Source organism: Acanthaster planci, linkage group LG05 (genome assembly GCF_054643075.1).
Source record: "Acanthaster planci isolate LZ-2023a linkage group LG05, COTS_SCS, whole genome shotgun sequence".
In the NCBI taxonomy this organism is placed as follows: domain Eukaryota; kingdom Metazoa; phylum Echinodermata; class Asteroidea; order Valvatida; family Acanthasteridae; genus Acanthaster; species Acanthaster planci.
Window position 1 is genome coordinate 7132688 of NC_141781.1, and position 14351 is coordinate 7147038.

Genomic DNA, 14351 nt, shown 5'->3' on the forward strand with positions numbered 1-14351 from the left:
ATTTAATGCAGCCATCCCATTTGTTCCCGACTAACTCAAAAAGCGGCATAAGCAACTTTGAGGCGAACACAAAACGTACACAGATTCATGTTAAGTATCTTCACAGCATTTTAATATGTTGACAAGCCAATCTCCCTATGCATGCCCTCGGCACATTTCTGGCTCACCTCCTGCAAATCTGCGATGCAAAACCCCACTACACCTCGGACAAACTCAACAATAGCTTCAATATGCGATGTCGACCCCAAACTGAAAGTACAACGTGTATTAAGCGAACCCATTCTGCACGGAGTCTATTTGATGGTCAACTTGAGAAACAGTGGAAAGTTGCAGGCTTTCAACTTCACCAATTCATGAGGAAACTGCAACGACACATCTGGGAGGGACAAATGCAACGACACATCTGGATGGGACAAGTTCAACTTCTACTACAGCAAGGGGTATATTCAAGGGCACAAATAAATTACTTATCTCTAGCCACTGAGGTATGTTTGCTCCTCTACAAATAAAGCTACATTACATGTAAACTCTGCATCTGGTTTGAGGAAGTCATTTTAAATAAAATTTTTTCACAAAATAGAGCAGTACTTGCGTGTGCATGAGTCCACATTCCAAGATCCAACAAATTGACAAACTGTGCCATTTTGGAAAGCAGACCTAATAAAATTTTTCAAAGAACCTCCATCCGTATTCAGTATATTTAACATTTGGAAACGGCACTTGCTTGCCTGGTGAGTAATATTTATGACCATTAACCTTAATTTTTAATCACCTAGTGTGTGTGTAAAATCATATTGAAATTGGAAGATTTGGGACTGTTATGGCTAGAACACCAGTCCAAAGATTTGGGTCCCACTTTAATTGTTGACAACTACTACATCTCGCCTATGCAGTCAGCATTTACATTCTTCTCAAATTATTAGAATAATGAGTATTATTACCTTAAACAATTTTCAGTTTATCTAGATGGAGAGAACAAAAAAAAAGTATTCCTTTGATTTTAAACAAGAGTCGAGATGAATATTAAAATAATTGAAATACTTTTCGAATCCTATTACATGATACATCACAGTTTCATTTGGGTTTTTTTAACTGTCGTAATATGCAATTTAATACACCAGGAAAGCTCAGTCATCGGTGATCTCTGGCCAGTTTTCTTCCCGAGCTGCCATCGAGTTCTACAGCTTGTCCAGGTATTTATCCAGTGAGGGAATGCCCTCAGACAGGCCCTTACGTTTGCGCGTGTTGGTGACGACACCACCTGGCTTGGAGGAAGGGTCAGAGGGATCTCCAGGAAGGATCTGCCAGTGGTCAAACACACACTGGGGGAACGCTTGACCGCCCGTTTGTGAGCGCAGGTCGGCTGTGAAGCCTGGAGGAAAATGGAGAAAAAGCCATTTTTTTTTACGACATCAGAACTTCACTGGGGACTTTCAGGCCAATTTACCTGCTTCACGGCTATTTGCCCGACCTTTGGCTACTTTTGTCAATGGCAAATGACACTGATATTTCTGTTATTGAAATACGGAAATAAGTTATGTTCTTACCAAATGATTCATTGACGGGCAAATATGCCTTGACCATGAACATCGGTGTTCCAGGAACAAGGCCCTCTTCAAACACATGGCCACGTCTGCGATTCAAAACTCCATAGATACCTCCCACGGCAGCTTCTGGGCACTGAATTCAAGTGAGAACAAGACCAGTATTTTTTAACCCACGTTACCATTGTAGTGGCTGTGTCTTTTCAATGACAGGGAACCAGTCGAGGGGCTGAGACTTCAAATATACTGTGACCTTTCAGGGCTGAATGACAACACCCGAAATCCTGTGAAATCACACAAGAGACCCCAATCCTCTTCCAGAGGGGGGCAATGTAGCCACATTTGGAGTACAAATGATTGAACACTTGCGACGAGAAGAAGTTGATTAAATCCACCCACCTGGATCTCCACCAGATAGACAGGCTCCAGGATACGAGGTTCTGCAGTCAGCATGCAGGCGTAGAGAACACGCCTAGTTGTGGGTATGATCTGTCCACCGCCCCGATGGATGGCATCGGCGTGCAGGGTAACATCATGAATGTTGAAGCGGACCCCACGTACGTTTTCATCGCACATGACCCCCTGTAATTGGCAGGAAGTGTTTCAATGCTCATCAGTATGGAGGGGCAAAGGCCCTTGTGGATCTACTGAAGACCGTGACACTGGAGTCATTTCTTAAACCTCTAAAACCGAGAAACCAGTTTAACACCTTCATGCCAGATTCCGTGTTGAAATGCAAAGGATGTTTGAACATGTCCTGGCAAATTCTGTTTGAGGCACGACATCCAAACTTGTCCCCTCAATTCACACCAAGAAAGTTCCAAAGCTTTTACAAACTAGTCATCACCTCTTCATTATTTTTGGAAAATTCTCTTAGAAATAATGGAATTTTAACCAAAACAAAAGCAGAAAAACAAAATCTAATCAACTTAATGAGATCTTTGCTGAACACACCCTCCCCCCAAAAAACCAAGCCAGAGATCAGTAAATACTGTGTGTCTATGGCATTCACACGTCACCTCTTTTGTTGCCCACTGGAAGCCAGCCACCACGCTGTCCTTAATCTCATTCAAATACTGCACTCCCTTGGTGCAATCAATCAGCAAGTTGGGTCCAGTACCCTCCGGCCCAAAGCACCAGATCTTCCTGGCCTCGTTCACTTCGTAATCGTACTTGTCAGCCAAGAATCGACCTCGGGCTTTAGGTTCGGTCCGGGAAGTGATTTCATCCTGAAAGTATGGACAAATGGCAAAGTTCTCCAGTCACTGTGCAGCTATTTCCGACTCAAAAAACATCCGCTTGAGAAGATTCTCTTCAATCGGTTCAAAATGAGTAGTTCCCTAGATTTAGGGACGTGAAAGGTGCACTCTCTTAGAGTTGTGTGTATGACCAGTAAATGTGTGGCAATCAAGCTGTCATGACGGTGGCAAAAGCTGAATCTGATCGCAAGTGAAGTCCCATAGATGTTGGACTATTAAGAATACAGCCTCCAAGTGGTATGACTTGACCCACGTCATCAAGATTGTGCCAGCGTGCCTACAAAATCTTCAACACTTCCTTGTATCACCATGCCTCCTTTCATGAGCTACATAAATCCAAAGAATCCGTTTCATAAAGACAATGAAAAAATCCTCTCCTGAAAGGTGTGCATTTACTTTTGCTTCATTTGAGGTCTTTTCTGAAGAAATTCGAAACTGTTGTGTTTTGATCTGGATCTTCCAGTTTCATTTTTTGTTTTACTTTAGCATTTAACATTCATAATCATAATACTCAAAGCTGTGTGAGGGGAAACTTGCATATCCAGTTCAACAGGAGGTCATTGGCTAAGAACGTTGTTATTCATTAAGGTACCTTGTACTGGAAAGGTCTAGACGATTCTCTCAAATCATTACCTTCATTATGTTTGTTAGAAAACTAAGAACCCAGTTGCTCGGCTCCTGTTCCTAAATCCTATTTATTTGTGCTCTATTAATGTGGCATTGTTTCACATGTGTTTGTTTTGTCTTGTTCGTCATTTGTCTGTCCTATGTTAGATTGTATGGTTGGTTGTTTTTGTCTGTCTATAGGTTGGGGTACAAAAGAGTTCCTGCTTAACCTTAAACCTAAATGTTGTCATCTAATTTGTCAAATGTATAATACTATTTTATGTAATATGACTCAATTTAATGGCCAGATATATTCAGTACTTACGTAATGTGAACATGTTTGGTTACATTGCAAAGAATGGCAGCATTGAAATAAATGTTTCATCGTAGTCATTCTCCTCATAAAAGAAAATTCATACAAATCACACAAATAATGCGACTTCAGCCCAATTTTCACCAATAGCTGCACATCCCAGATTGAATACTTGCCAAGTTTGCATAATCAGACTTGTTGTTCCAGAAAATTTCGGCAAAAACTTAAATCTTTGTGGCTGTGTCCACCGATGGCATCATCGTGACATCAATGTCAAGCAAGAACACCACAACTGTTGTCAACTAAGAACAAGCCTTGCTCCCACTGGGAAAAACACAGTGTTCTTGTTGTAATTGACGGCAGCATCCCCCATTTCTGAGATGCTTCCTTGGCACACTACCAACTTTCTGTGAAAGTACCTTTTCAATGTCTTCTGATAGGCCGTCTGGGAAGGGAAGGCACCTCATGAACAGACGGTTGTGCTTGTTGGGAGACTTGGACAAACAGGTCTGTTTCGACTCCATGCTTACAGATTCCCTGTAGGAAACTACTGGGTCTGATTTCTGCAACAGAAGAATAAATCGCATTTGGAGAGAAAAAAATCAGTAAAAGAAAACAAATGAAGCCCCCCCCCCGACAATGTTTCTTTCCATCAGGAAATGTTAGAATTCAACGTCTCCCAATGGCGGATGAACATGGCACCTCAGACTGGTCACTTTCACATTGATCTGCACCAGCCTGATAGACATTGAGTTTCAACTGATGGAGTGGGTCCCAACTGACAATACAGTGCCACATACTAAACATTTCAACTAAGCAGGACCAGGTGTGTGCTGTGGCACGATGGCCATGTGAGGTAGGTGAACAATCAAAACCCATTCTGGCAATTTCTCCTGATTTCCTACGAGACGTTAGAGCAATCAGATATATAGTTGCTCCATGTGCATTCTATACAAATCAATGAAAAAATTAATGGAACAATGACATAAAAATTTTTTTTTACCTACCAAGGCTTATCCTAGAAAAGTTTCACGAGTTACTATACACATGTTTAATGCAGGGGGGGGCTGATTAGGTTGTTGGTGAATTAACCCCTTCCTTGCTATCTGCAATGGACAGCAAGTGGGGTGAAGTGCAGCGTCTTACTACATTAGCAAGTATGGAAGATACAACAGGAGGGCGCTATTTGAATTGGGTAAATTTGGAGTAGCAACACCAGTTTATACCCAAACCGAATAGCGCCCTCCTGTGGTGTCCCCCATACTCCAAGTAGGTCAAGTTGGCAGTGAATACCAGTGGCACACAGGACGCTGTGCATGTTGATAGCGCCAACGCTGCTCGGTATCCAGTGCCACAAACCACCGGTGCATTCTGTTCCATTCAGCAGGGTTCTCATTTCGCGCTGCATTCCTTCCCACTGCATTTAGCAGGAAATCGAGTTGGGGCGGTTTGAACGAGTGAGCCTACCTTGATTGGTATGCAGGCGTGGTCCTCTTCCAGGTCCTTGAGGCAAATCTCTAAGTGGAGCTCGCCAGCTCCGGCCACGATGTGTTCCCCGGATTCCTCGATGATGCACTGGACCATGGGGTCCGACTTTGACAGGCGCTTCAAACCCTCCACCAGTTTGGGCAGCTGGGAGGGGTCCTTGGCCTCCACTGCCACGCGCACCACGGGACTGACGGAGAACTTCATCACCTGTCTCGCAAAATGTCAGTCAAATTGCAACATTTGAAGCCTGGTGCAACCACACAATTATGTTTAGCCCCACAAACCTCAAGCACTCCCATCATTAACAGATATTACAAAGCACAAAAACAAAAGCTGTGTGCTATGGAAAGCCCACGATGAATTTCATGAGTAAAATGATGAATTCCTAGCTTTTCATATCCAAATACATGCGAACTGTTGAACAAAATAACTGATTCAGAAAAACGTTAAAAAATTGTGGACTCTCCAATGTCTGAGGAAAAAAGTATGTTCTCTCTTGGCTACCATTACTGTGCCTTTTAACAGAAGGCAGATATTCCACTTGCCTTCATGTTGTGAGCATTATCATATGTGGAGATAGTTCCGGTTTTCACCAAGTACTGGTCAACACCGACCAGGCCCACAATGTTGCCGCAGGGCACATCCTCAATTGGCTCAATGTAACGTCCCATCATCAGAATAGTCCTGAAGAGACAGGTGAATAAATATAAACTTTATTTCTGAAGGGTTAGAAAGAAACGGCATCCTTGACAAAGGATTACTCTGAGGCATTCCAGAGTGGGTGCCAATGCTACAGCTGAAAGCACCCGAGCAAACTTTTTAAAGTGTATACGACTGGATTGCTTGTAAATATTTGCCACTTGGCAACAATGGCTACTGGCATCTGGAATCCTTGGTCAAGTGATCCTTGCATGGAAGTACAGCATGGTAAATGCAAATGCATTTCTCACGATGTAACTGTCGACGGGGTTAGGAAGGTTCACCCAGGCCTGCATGTTGTGAATACCATACCTCTGAATGCTCTTCTGGTACAAGTCTTCTTTCTTGCCGGGTACATAGTGCGGTCCCATGATGCGAACCTTCTGGCCAGAGGCGACCTTGCCCGAGAACACACGGCCAAAGGCGTAGAAGCGGCCCTTGTCGGTGGTCGGTACCATCTTGGAGATGTACATCATCAGAGGTCCGTTGGGGTCACAGTTTTTGATGCCTGGGGAGCAGAAGAGTTCCGCCATTACGAGTGCCGGCCAAAATCCACCAATATTGAGAATTCCCACAGAATGCCACAGTGCAAATTCTTACCTCTATAGGCCTTTATAGTACTGATGTAGTTTGGAGTGCACAATATCCCTTCATCCTCTTTCCCATTAGTTAGAATTCTTATGAGCTTTAAGAAATGCAGTCAGGACTTCAATTTATGCTAATTCGCTTCCACCAGAACAAAGTGATTACTTCATGATGTGCTTTTGCCTGCAAAATACAGCCAAACCCAATCATGGATTTTGTCAAAATGAAGGTGGTTTGTAAAGCTGCCTGCATCAATAAGCCAGATTGGTATTTCAAAAAAGATAAGATCATTCACTCAGAACAAAGTACCTGTCATGCCAGTTTTAATATGTTTAATGTGTGTGAGTTGGCCCTTTGAGGGCTGATAACAGGTGCACCGATGTTTCTTGGATGATGCTACTTACCCAGGGCACAAGGGTCATCGTGAGGGCCTTCATAAAGCAACTCCATCCGGTACTTCTGAGAGGTGACTGGGGACGGCAGATGAATAGTGATCATCTGCAGCAGAGCCTCACCAGCCGGCAACCACTTGCGCATCACTTCCTTCATCAGGGGCTTGCCCTCTTTGTCTTTGGACTCTCCGGTCAGCTTGATTTTTAGCTTCTCCAACAGCTTGGCTGTCTCGTCCTTCTTGAAGTTCATGATGGCGCTAAAAATCTAACAAGTTAGAGACACAAGTCAAGCATCTATCAATTTTTCTTTCTCCCTAACCCCTCAAGAAAGAGCAAAGAAGAAAATCAAACATAAGCCTAACAGTGCTGGATTTGAACGGCTTTGCACTTTGGTATTTAAAGATTTTTGGCTTCTCTACACAGCTTGGACAAGCTTTAGAACCAAATGTTAACTTCCACATGCTTTTGTCTTCAATTCTTGTCAAGCCTACCAGTACGTATGACCTACTGCAGGATCATTCTGTGCACACGATCAACTCTGAGCGGAACAAAAGAGAGCGTGTTTTTTTTTGGTACTCACCGGACAGGCGCGAGTTTATAATGGAGATCAATGGCGTGTTTGATGCGGAGCACACCGAGTACCCACAACAAATTTATTCCTTAATGTATGGTCTCGACGTACACACAGAACACGTGCAAGAACCCACTTGGAAAACTTACTACATACCACCTGTCTTTCTTTTGCCTCTTGGGGGTGCATTTCAACTTAGGGAGGAGCCCTTTCTTTAAATAGAACCCTCTTTCTGCTAGGATTTTTTTTCATGAGGACAAATGAATTTTTCTGATTTTTTTCAGTCTGAAAACTTGGAAATTGCGACAGTTCTGATTAACCCTACAATGCAGAGATGCAGTCTTGACACAGTTGTCCTATCGGGCAAAACCAGTCAAATGTACTGTGGCAAATCAAGTGGAAGAATTTTTGATTGAGTGTGACTGTTGCGGCAAAAGGAGGGCTTTAACAGGGCATCGGAGACCTTGGGTTTGTACACATAGCCCGGGTGCTGAAATCAGACAAAGGAGTTGGGCCTGGTAACAAAAGACTGTACTGGGAACAAAAGACCAAGCTGCTGGGAATTGCCAACATTTTTCAGCACAGAGTGCTGGCATTAGTGGAAGTAATCGTCATTGTTTTGAAACAGTATACCACTGTTTGCGGCATTTAGTGTCGAAACATTATCAGTGGGGACAGAAGTGCTCCAGCACTCCAGTGTGAGCAATACAGTACCGCTGCACGTTAATCTGGCAGCATTTGAAAAGCCACCACTGCCATTCAGCAATGCACAGGGCCAATTTCAAGAACAAAATAAATTGCACAACACCGCACAATGTGGGCTCTCTTTACTGGGCGGCAGACCTTGCTGCAATACTCGGGTGTCAATGGAGGTTGCCTGTCGGATTAGAGCAGCTGCCAGACAGTCATTCGTGTGGGGGTATGCATCCAGTAAATGGAAGTTATGAATTTTTTGAAAAATTTTGACAACGGAAAATCTTGAAAATCGCCCTGAAACTCATCCCGCATGTGCAAATTCCACCCGGCAAGAGGTGGTCCAATTAGAGTGGCTGCAAGGCATGGGGTTTATGATCATCCTGCCTTACCTTGTAGATGGGATCCAGCACAAACTGGTTGAAGCCTCGAACGTAACCATCCCCACCAGTCTTGTTCCACTTCTTCTCCTTGGCATTAAAGAACTGATCCCCCCAGAGCCGCTTCATCAACTTGGCTGGCTCAATCTTGAACTTGTTTGAGTAGATCTCGGCGAACTGCTTGAGGGTGAAGGCCCAGCCGTGCAAGCCAGACCCAAACCCTACAGTGCCCTTACATGGATCCACCTGATATTGGAACAATTTACAACACGTCAATTACGTTATGCCAAAGGGCTCTGAGCTAAACCAAGAGAGGGCACAATTTTCCTAGTAACGGAGGCTCCCTTGGTAGTAACTGTGCATCACTGGTTCACAAACGACCATGAAGTGCAAGTGTTGCAGTTGCATCGTCACCAGCAAAATGATCACTCCCAACCAACACAGCTCTTTTTAACCAACGAGGGGGGGGGGTTCTTCAGCTTGAATTACGTTGTATCGGCTAGAAGAGCAGCCAGAGGGTGAAACATGAAATTACAGAAACCACAGCCCACTGCAAGATTTGCGACGGGGTAGTAATTATGATTACATGGCCAAAACTCACTCAAAGCTCAGGAACTTTCACCACAGACGCTGTATCAATTTCTGGCCGTTTCTTGCAAATTTTGCAACTCAATACTAATAATGAATTCTGTAAAATATATCGAGTCTTTTCATTTGGTGAATTAGGGCAGATACACAAAACTGTGCAATTTCAATGAAAAGGCATCACTGCAGTTTTAACGTGTGCATTAAGACAGTCGCAAAGAGATATGGGAATATAAAAATGTGCTAATTCAATGAGGGAAGGTCATTTGAGATAATACCCGATCATGTTCAGCCATTAAGTGCATTCCGTCTACAAAAGTGACCCAAGCAAGCCTCACTCTACGCATGCTTCTTGTTCAGAAGACCAACTGACTATATGCAGAACTCCCACCTGAATATCCCCCATGGGTCCCGACTCATCAGCATAGGTGGCCACAATCACGTTGATGCTCTCCACGATGCGCTGGAAAGTCTGATACAGGTCTTCCATCTCCAGCTGCAACTCTAGCAGGGCACGGTCCATCTTGTTCATGAACACCACCGGCTTGATGCGCTCGGCAATGGCTTGACGTAGCACAGTCTCCGTCTGCACGCACACACCTGCATCATTTCATAGCCAACACTAACTGTTGATGATCCTTACTCCCCTCAGTCACTTGTAATTCCGTTTCTCTTAACAAATCCGTTACCTTAAGTGCAACGGTTAAAGTCTTATTTAGCAATAAACAAATTAGTAACAGATGAGGAATTTAGCACACTTCCATTTAAATGATAAAAGGTAACAATGGTTCACGAACAAAATTACTATTTTTCTCTCCAAAAAGCATCATGAAATATATCAGTCTCAACAGGCTGCAGTTTACTTCTCCAGTGATTCTAAGTATCATTTCACCACACCTGTTGCATGTCTGTATATGTGAAGTCACTCAGTTCCCAAGATAGTTCAGAGTGTTCAATTTTTCCAGTGTCACTCACCACTGACACAGTCGACTACAACAAGCGCGCCGTCAGTCACCCGCAGCGCTGCAGTCACTTCAGAGGAGAAATCCACGTGGCCGGGAGAATCAATCAGGTTGATGAGAAAGCCATTGCCATCCTTTTCCTGGGTGATGTACGACATGTCAGCTTCAGATAGCTCGTAGTACATCGAAATCGCACTGAAGAGGAAAAAGACAAAATTAGATTTATTGGTCTGCATAAACTTAGGGAACAATTGAACAAGAAAGCAATGCGTAGCTATTGCTTTTCGAACTTGGCGTGCACACTTTGCAGTGGGCTGCCAAGGCAGTGAACTTTCAATACCATACAATAAAAAACACAAACCTGAACATACCAAAGGGAAAACAATGGTGGATCCAGAACCAAATTTTCAGGAGGGCCAAACTTGTTTCAGGGGAAGGGGTGCTTGTTAACAACAATTTGGAACTGTTTTATGTAACCTTTCATGGCCTTCCTGAGAGGTGAAGCTACATTTTGGGGCTTGTTACTTCCTTTATGAAAGAAGGTAAATAAGGATCCTGCATAAAACCACACTGGCTGCTTTGAAAGGATTCAGAAATGGTCAGGTTCCAAGCCACTGGACTTCAACCCTTGCCCAGCTCAATCCTCCAAAATCCTCCGGGTGGTTTTGGAGGATTATGGAGGATTCAGGAGGAATGATACGAACAACGAAGGATTTGGGAGGACTGAGGATTCAGGTAGCTTTAATTTTGTACGCAAGCCAAAAAATGGAGGATTGGGGAAGATTTTGGAGGATTGAGGATGTGCCCTTGTAAAAAGTGGGTTAGGGCCAAGGGCCATAGGTTCTGGCACTCACGTCGACTTGATAGTGATGCATCTTTCCTGTTCATCCTTGCGCGTGTCCGTGAAACGAGCTTCGCCGGCCCTCTGACTGGCGATAATGCCGGCTTTGCTGACCAGTGAGTCCGTTAGTGTTGACTTGCCATGGTCCACGTGGGCGATCACGGACATATTTCGTATGTTGGCCTTTTTGTCCATGATGGCCCGAATCTGCTCTACTGTGAAGTTCACCTAAAATTTAAAAAAAAAAAAAATTGAAGACTCGGCATTTATCCAAATATTGGAACAAAAGATCCAGCATCTCCTGGGTAAGAAGTATGGTTCCACATTGCAATCACCTTCAATTTGATGAACTGTAACAGCTCTTGGAAAGTGATTTTTACTTGATTTTTAAAACGGAAAAGTATAATATTGTGAACAAAATTGGTAACCACCTTGTGTGTAGACTACTTAAGATTTTCATTTCAGCAGTAAGTTTTACAAACATACTGTCACTTGCAAGGCCTACAGACAGCACACAAATTTTTAATCTGGTTTGTAGTTCCCATCCAAATCTCTTGTGACAACGATTTCTTCAAGAATTTCGCCTTACATGGTCTACAAGTGGTAAAGAAACCAGACAAGTGGTAAGAATTTCCACATAATTTGCAATATAGCCTACAGTGGCCTGATAAATTTCTAAGATGACTTGTGGAATTGTGGAGCTGCCGACGTAAAAACAAATATAAATACTTTTGTGTTTCCATTTGCTTTTCATTTCCTTGCCTTTCCTTTTTTCTCCTTGAATTTTTAAAAAGAAAAATTCAAGTGAAATTTTGTGACGCTATTACCAGCACATTTCTAGCAATGTGCTGGAACTCATGTCCACACGTACATGTAGGTGTGGATTGGGCAGTTGGGATGTGAGCAGCAGACTTTTTGAATCGGCCCTTCAAAACCTTTGAGTTAAACGGATCTAGGCCTAGGTATTTCGAGTTGCCGAGGTATTTTTGCCATATTCTTTTACATAAAACTAAAAGCCTATTCTTTTGGTCAAGCGGAGTTTCAAGTTAACCGACTCTGTGTTATCAAGAGTTTACTGTATCAAATTTCGGTTTCAATTCGGTTGGGTAATACTCACGACGGCCTTGGACAATCCTTTTTTATAGCTCCATGCTTAATGCTTGGACAATACTGGCCTGCTTTGAATAAAATCATAGTTTCTAGGTTTTGACTAGTCATGCCAGTTCTTTCCATATCTTCCCACATCCACTGAACTTATGTTTAAGTCAGGAACTCAAATAATTCCACTGTGATCGGTGTAGTCTGAGACGGCCTTGAGGGAATCGCGTGACGTAGGCTATTTCATGGAAGTCTGACGACACACACAAATGCCGGGTGGCTTTTATCAAGACCGGGCGACAAGATTAGGCCTCGTTCCATATTGGTCTGACTTTAAAAATGGTCGAATAACACAAGCCAGCTTGAATATTTCAACAAACAGACATTACTTAAACAATGAACATGTACCAAGATAGTTAATATTAAGTCAATATGGAAAAAAAATACTATTATTCACGATTTAGGACAGATGAAACGTTCAACCATTTTTTCCAGACCGGCCGGATACAACACTAACTCTTGTTAAAAATCCACCGATTTTATATGTTTTATACAGAAAATCTAAACGAAATGCGGTGTATAGACTTCCTTGATATGCATATAAAAAAGATTTCGGGAGATTGAAGGATGATGCTGTCTTACCATCTTGGCGGTTGGTTTTCAAGTCCTGCTACCGAACCAACAACCCGTCTGACAGATGGTCTCGTTTCGAAAAGGCTAATGTTTTCTTGTACACGTACCACGTCGTGCACACATGTATGTCACATGCGTTGTGCAATACACTACTAGACTCCGCGGCCGCAGACGTGCTACGTCACCAGCTAGCTAGCACGAGCGCAGAACGATACTTGCCGTTGAAAATCCAGCGGGGTTAGAATAGTTTTAAAAGTATCGACGTTGTAGTGTACATAGTCGGCAGAAAAAAATTGAATTAACAAAGATTACTAACGAGAACGGACCAACTGAACAAATTTTTTTTCAAATGAGGTTTGGTAGTCAAAAGTAGGATGGACTAGTCAAAGTATCAAAATTAATAAGCGATTGTTGGCTCAAACATTTTTTTTTCACAACGGAAAAAATATACTATGGCCTGCAACTCCAAAGAGAAATTTTTCTTTGTGAAAAAGATGGTCATTTGCAAAATTACTTTGAGAACAATTTACAAAACTGACAGACTGGTTATTAGCCACATAATCCAACCTGACAGCTTAAACCCTGGAGGAAAAAGCTAAAGAAATGTTCAACTGGCTTGATTTACATACAACGGTTAGGTAGGCCTATCTTAAAAGAACCGTTACTACGGCAGGGGCGTCGCTAGGATTTTTCCCGGGGAAGGAGGGAAATCATTTTTTCTCATTGGGCGGGGAATTAATGAGAATTGATCATTTATGATAAACCCATCAAAGGGTGGAGGGGTGAAATCTGTGACTTCCATCTCATTTCCTTTCTTATTTTTATTTACTTCGTTGTTTCCAACTTTTTTTTAATGTTCCCCCATTTTTTTAAGGGGGTACCTCTGACATTCTGAAACCAACTAGTGTGCAAGGCGTTCAAGTCCCCAGCTTTGTTCTAGGTCACGCATAAAATGATGTCTCGTAGTCTGTCAGCGGCGAAGTCAGCCGTTGTGGGAGAGAAAGGCTGAGTGCACTGATTCTTGTGCGGGATTGAGTATCCTCTCACGCTGAGTTTTTTTGTGTAACGAAGAAGATCCACCAGCCAAGAATGAGATTCGGTTGAGATTCGAGGACCGGGTCCCTGCTAGGTATACTTGGTTTCAAGCCGAAGCCAGATTCACCTCGTGTACAATGGACCAACTTGAGTTTCAAACGCCAGACGCCGTTGCAGACGCGCAGTCATAGTGTTTTCAGTAAGCCATGAACACACTACATGTATTTGAAATAACAATCAACTTTGGGATTTTTACTTTGTATTCAACTCGTGTCTGTATAGCGTCTAAACTTTGCCACTCCCTAGTTTACCCAATCTAGTCGTACTGTACTGTGCCGATTTTTCTTCTCTCAAGTGCCAGTTTCAAGTTCAAGGGGGGGGGTGTCTTACAGTAGCAGCAATGAACAGACGTATGGTAAGCGCAAACGGCGGAGACTGTCCCCGTCATGTTGTCGTTGCCAGGCTACTAGTAAGTCTGGTGCTGGGTAATCAGCGGTCATACTGCAGACTTGTAACATAAGCTAGCCATACATTAACTTTTGAGGAACTAAAACGAGCAGGGTAGAAAAATGGGGTAAAAATACAAGGACATTCCTTACACTTTTACAGTGTGATTTTTTTTTTCTTGTTAGGTAGTGGTTTTAACTAGGTATTTCAAATTCATTGA

General features: G+C 43.0%; 1 protein-coding gene across 1 annotated transcript; it reads right to left on the reverse strand.

Annotated features, from left to right (window-relative positions):
- Positions 1-90: 90 nt before the first annotated feature.
- Positions 91-12816, reverse strand: eef2 (eukaryotic translation elongation factor 2). The gene is made up of 14 exons (XM_022250556.2): positions 12659-12816; positions 10932-11146; positions 10091-10272; positions 9507-9715; positions 8543-8776; positions 6899-7151; positions 6222-6417; positions 5756-5894; positions 5190-5417; positions 4142-4285; positions 2564-2773; positions 1944-2126; positions 1548-1680; positions 91-1372 (listed from the first exon to the last, which is right to left on the reverse strand). Exons 1-14 carry the CDS (start codon positions 12659-12661, stop codon positions 1179-1181), a joined length of 2523 nt encoding a protein of 840 aa, XP_022106248.2. The 5' UTR covers positions 12662-12816; the 3' UTR covers positions 91-1178.
- Positions 12817-14351: the final 1535 nt, after the last annotated feature.

Excerpts from the sequence above, each read along its gene's own strand:
- eef2 (XM_022250556.2), bottom strand. Across the intron at positions 5,895-6,221 it reads TACCAGAAGAGCATTCAGAG|GACTATTCTGATGATGGGAC; the intron begins GTATGGTATTCA and ends CTGTCTCTTCAG. Across the intron at positions 5,418-5,755 it reads ATAATGCTCACAACATGAAG|GTGATGAAGTTCTCCGTCAG; the intron begins GCAAGTGGAATA and ends TTTGCGAGACAG.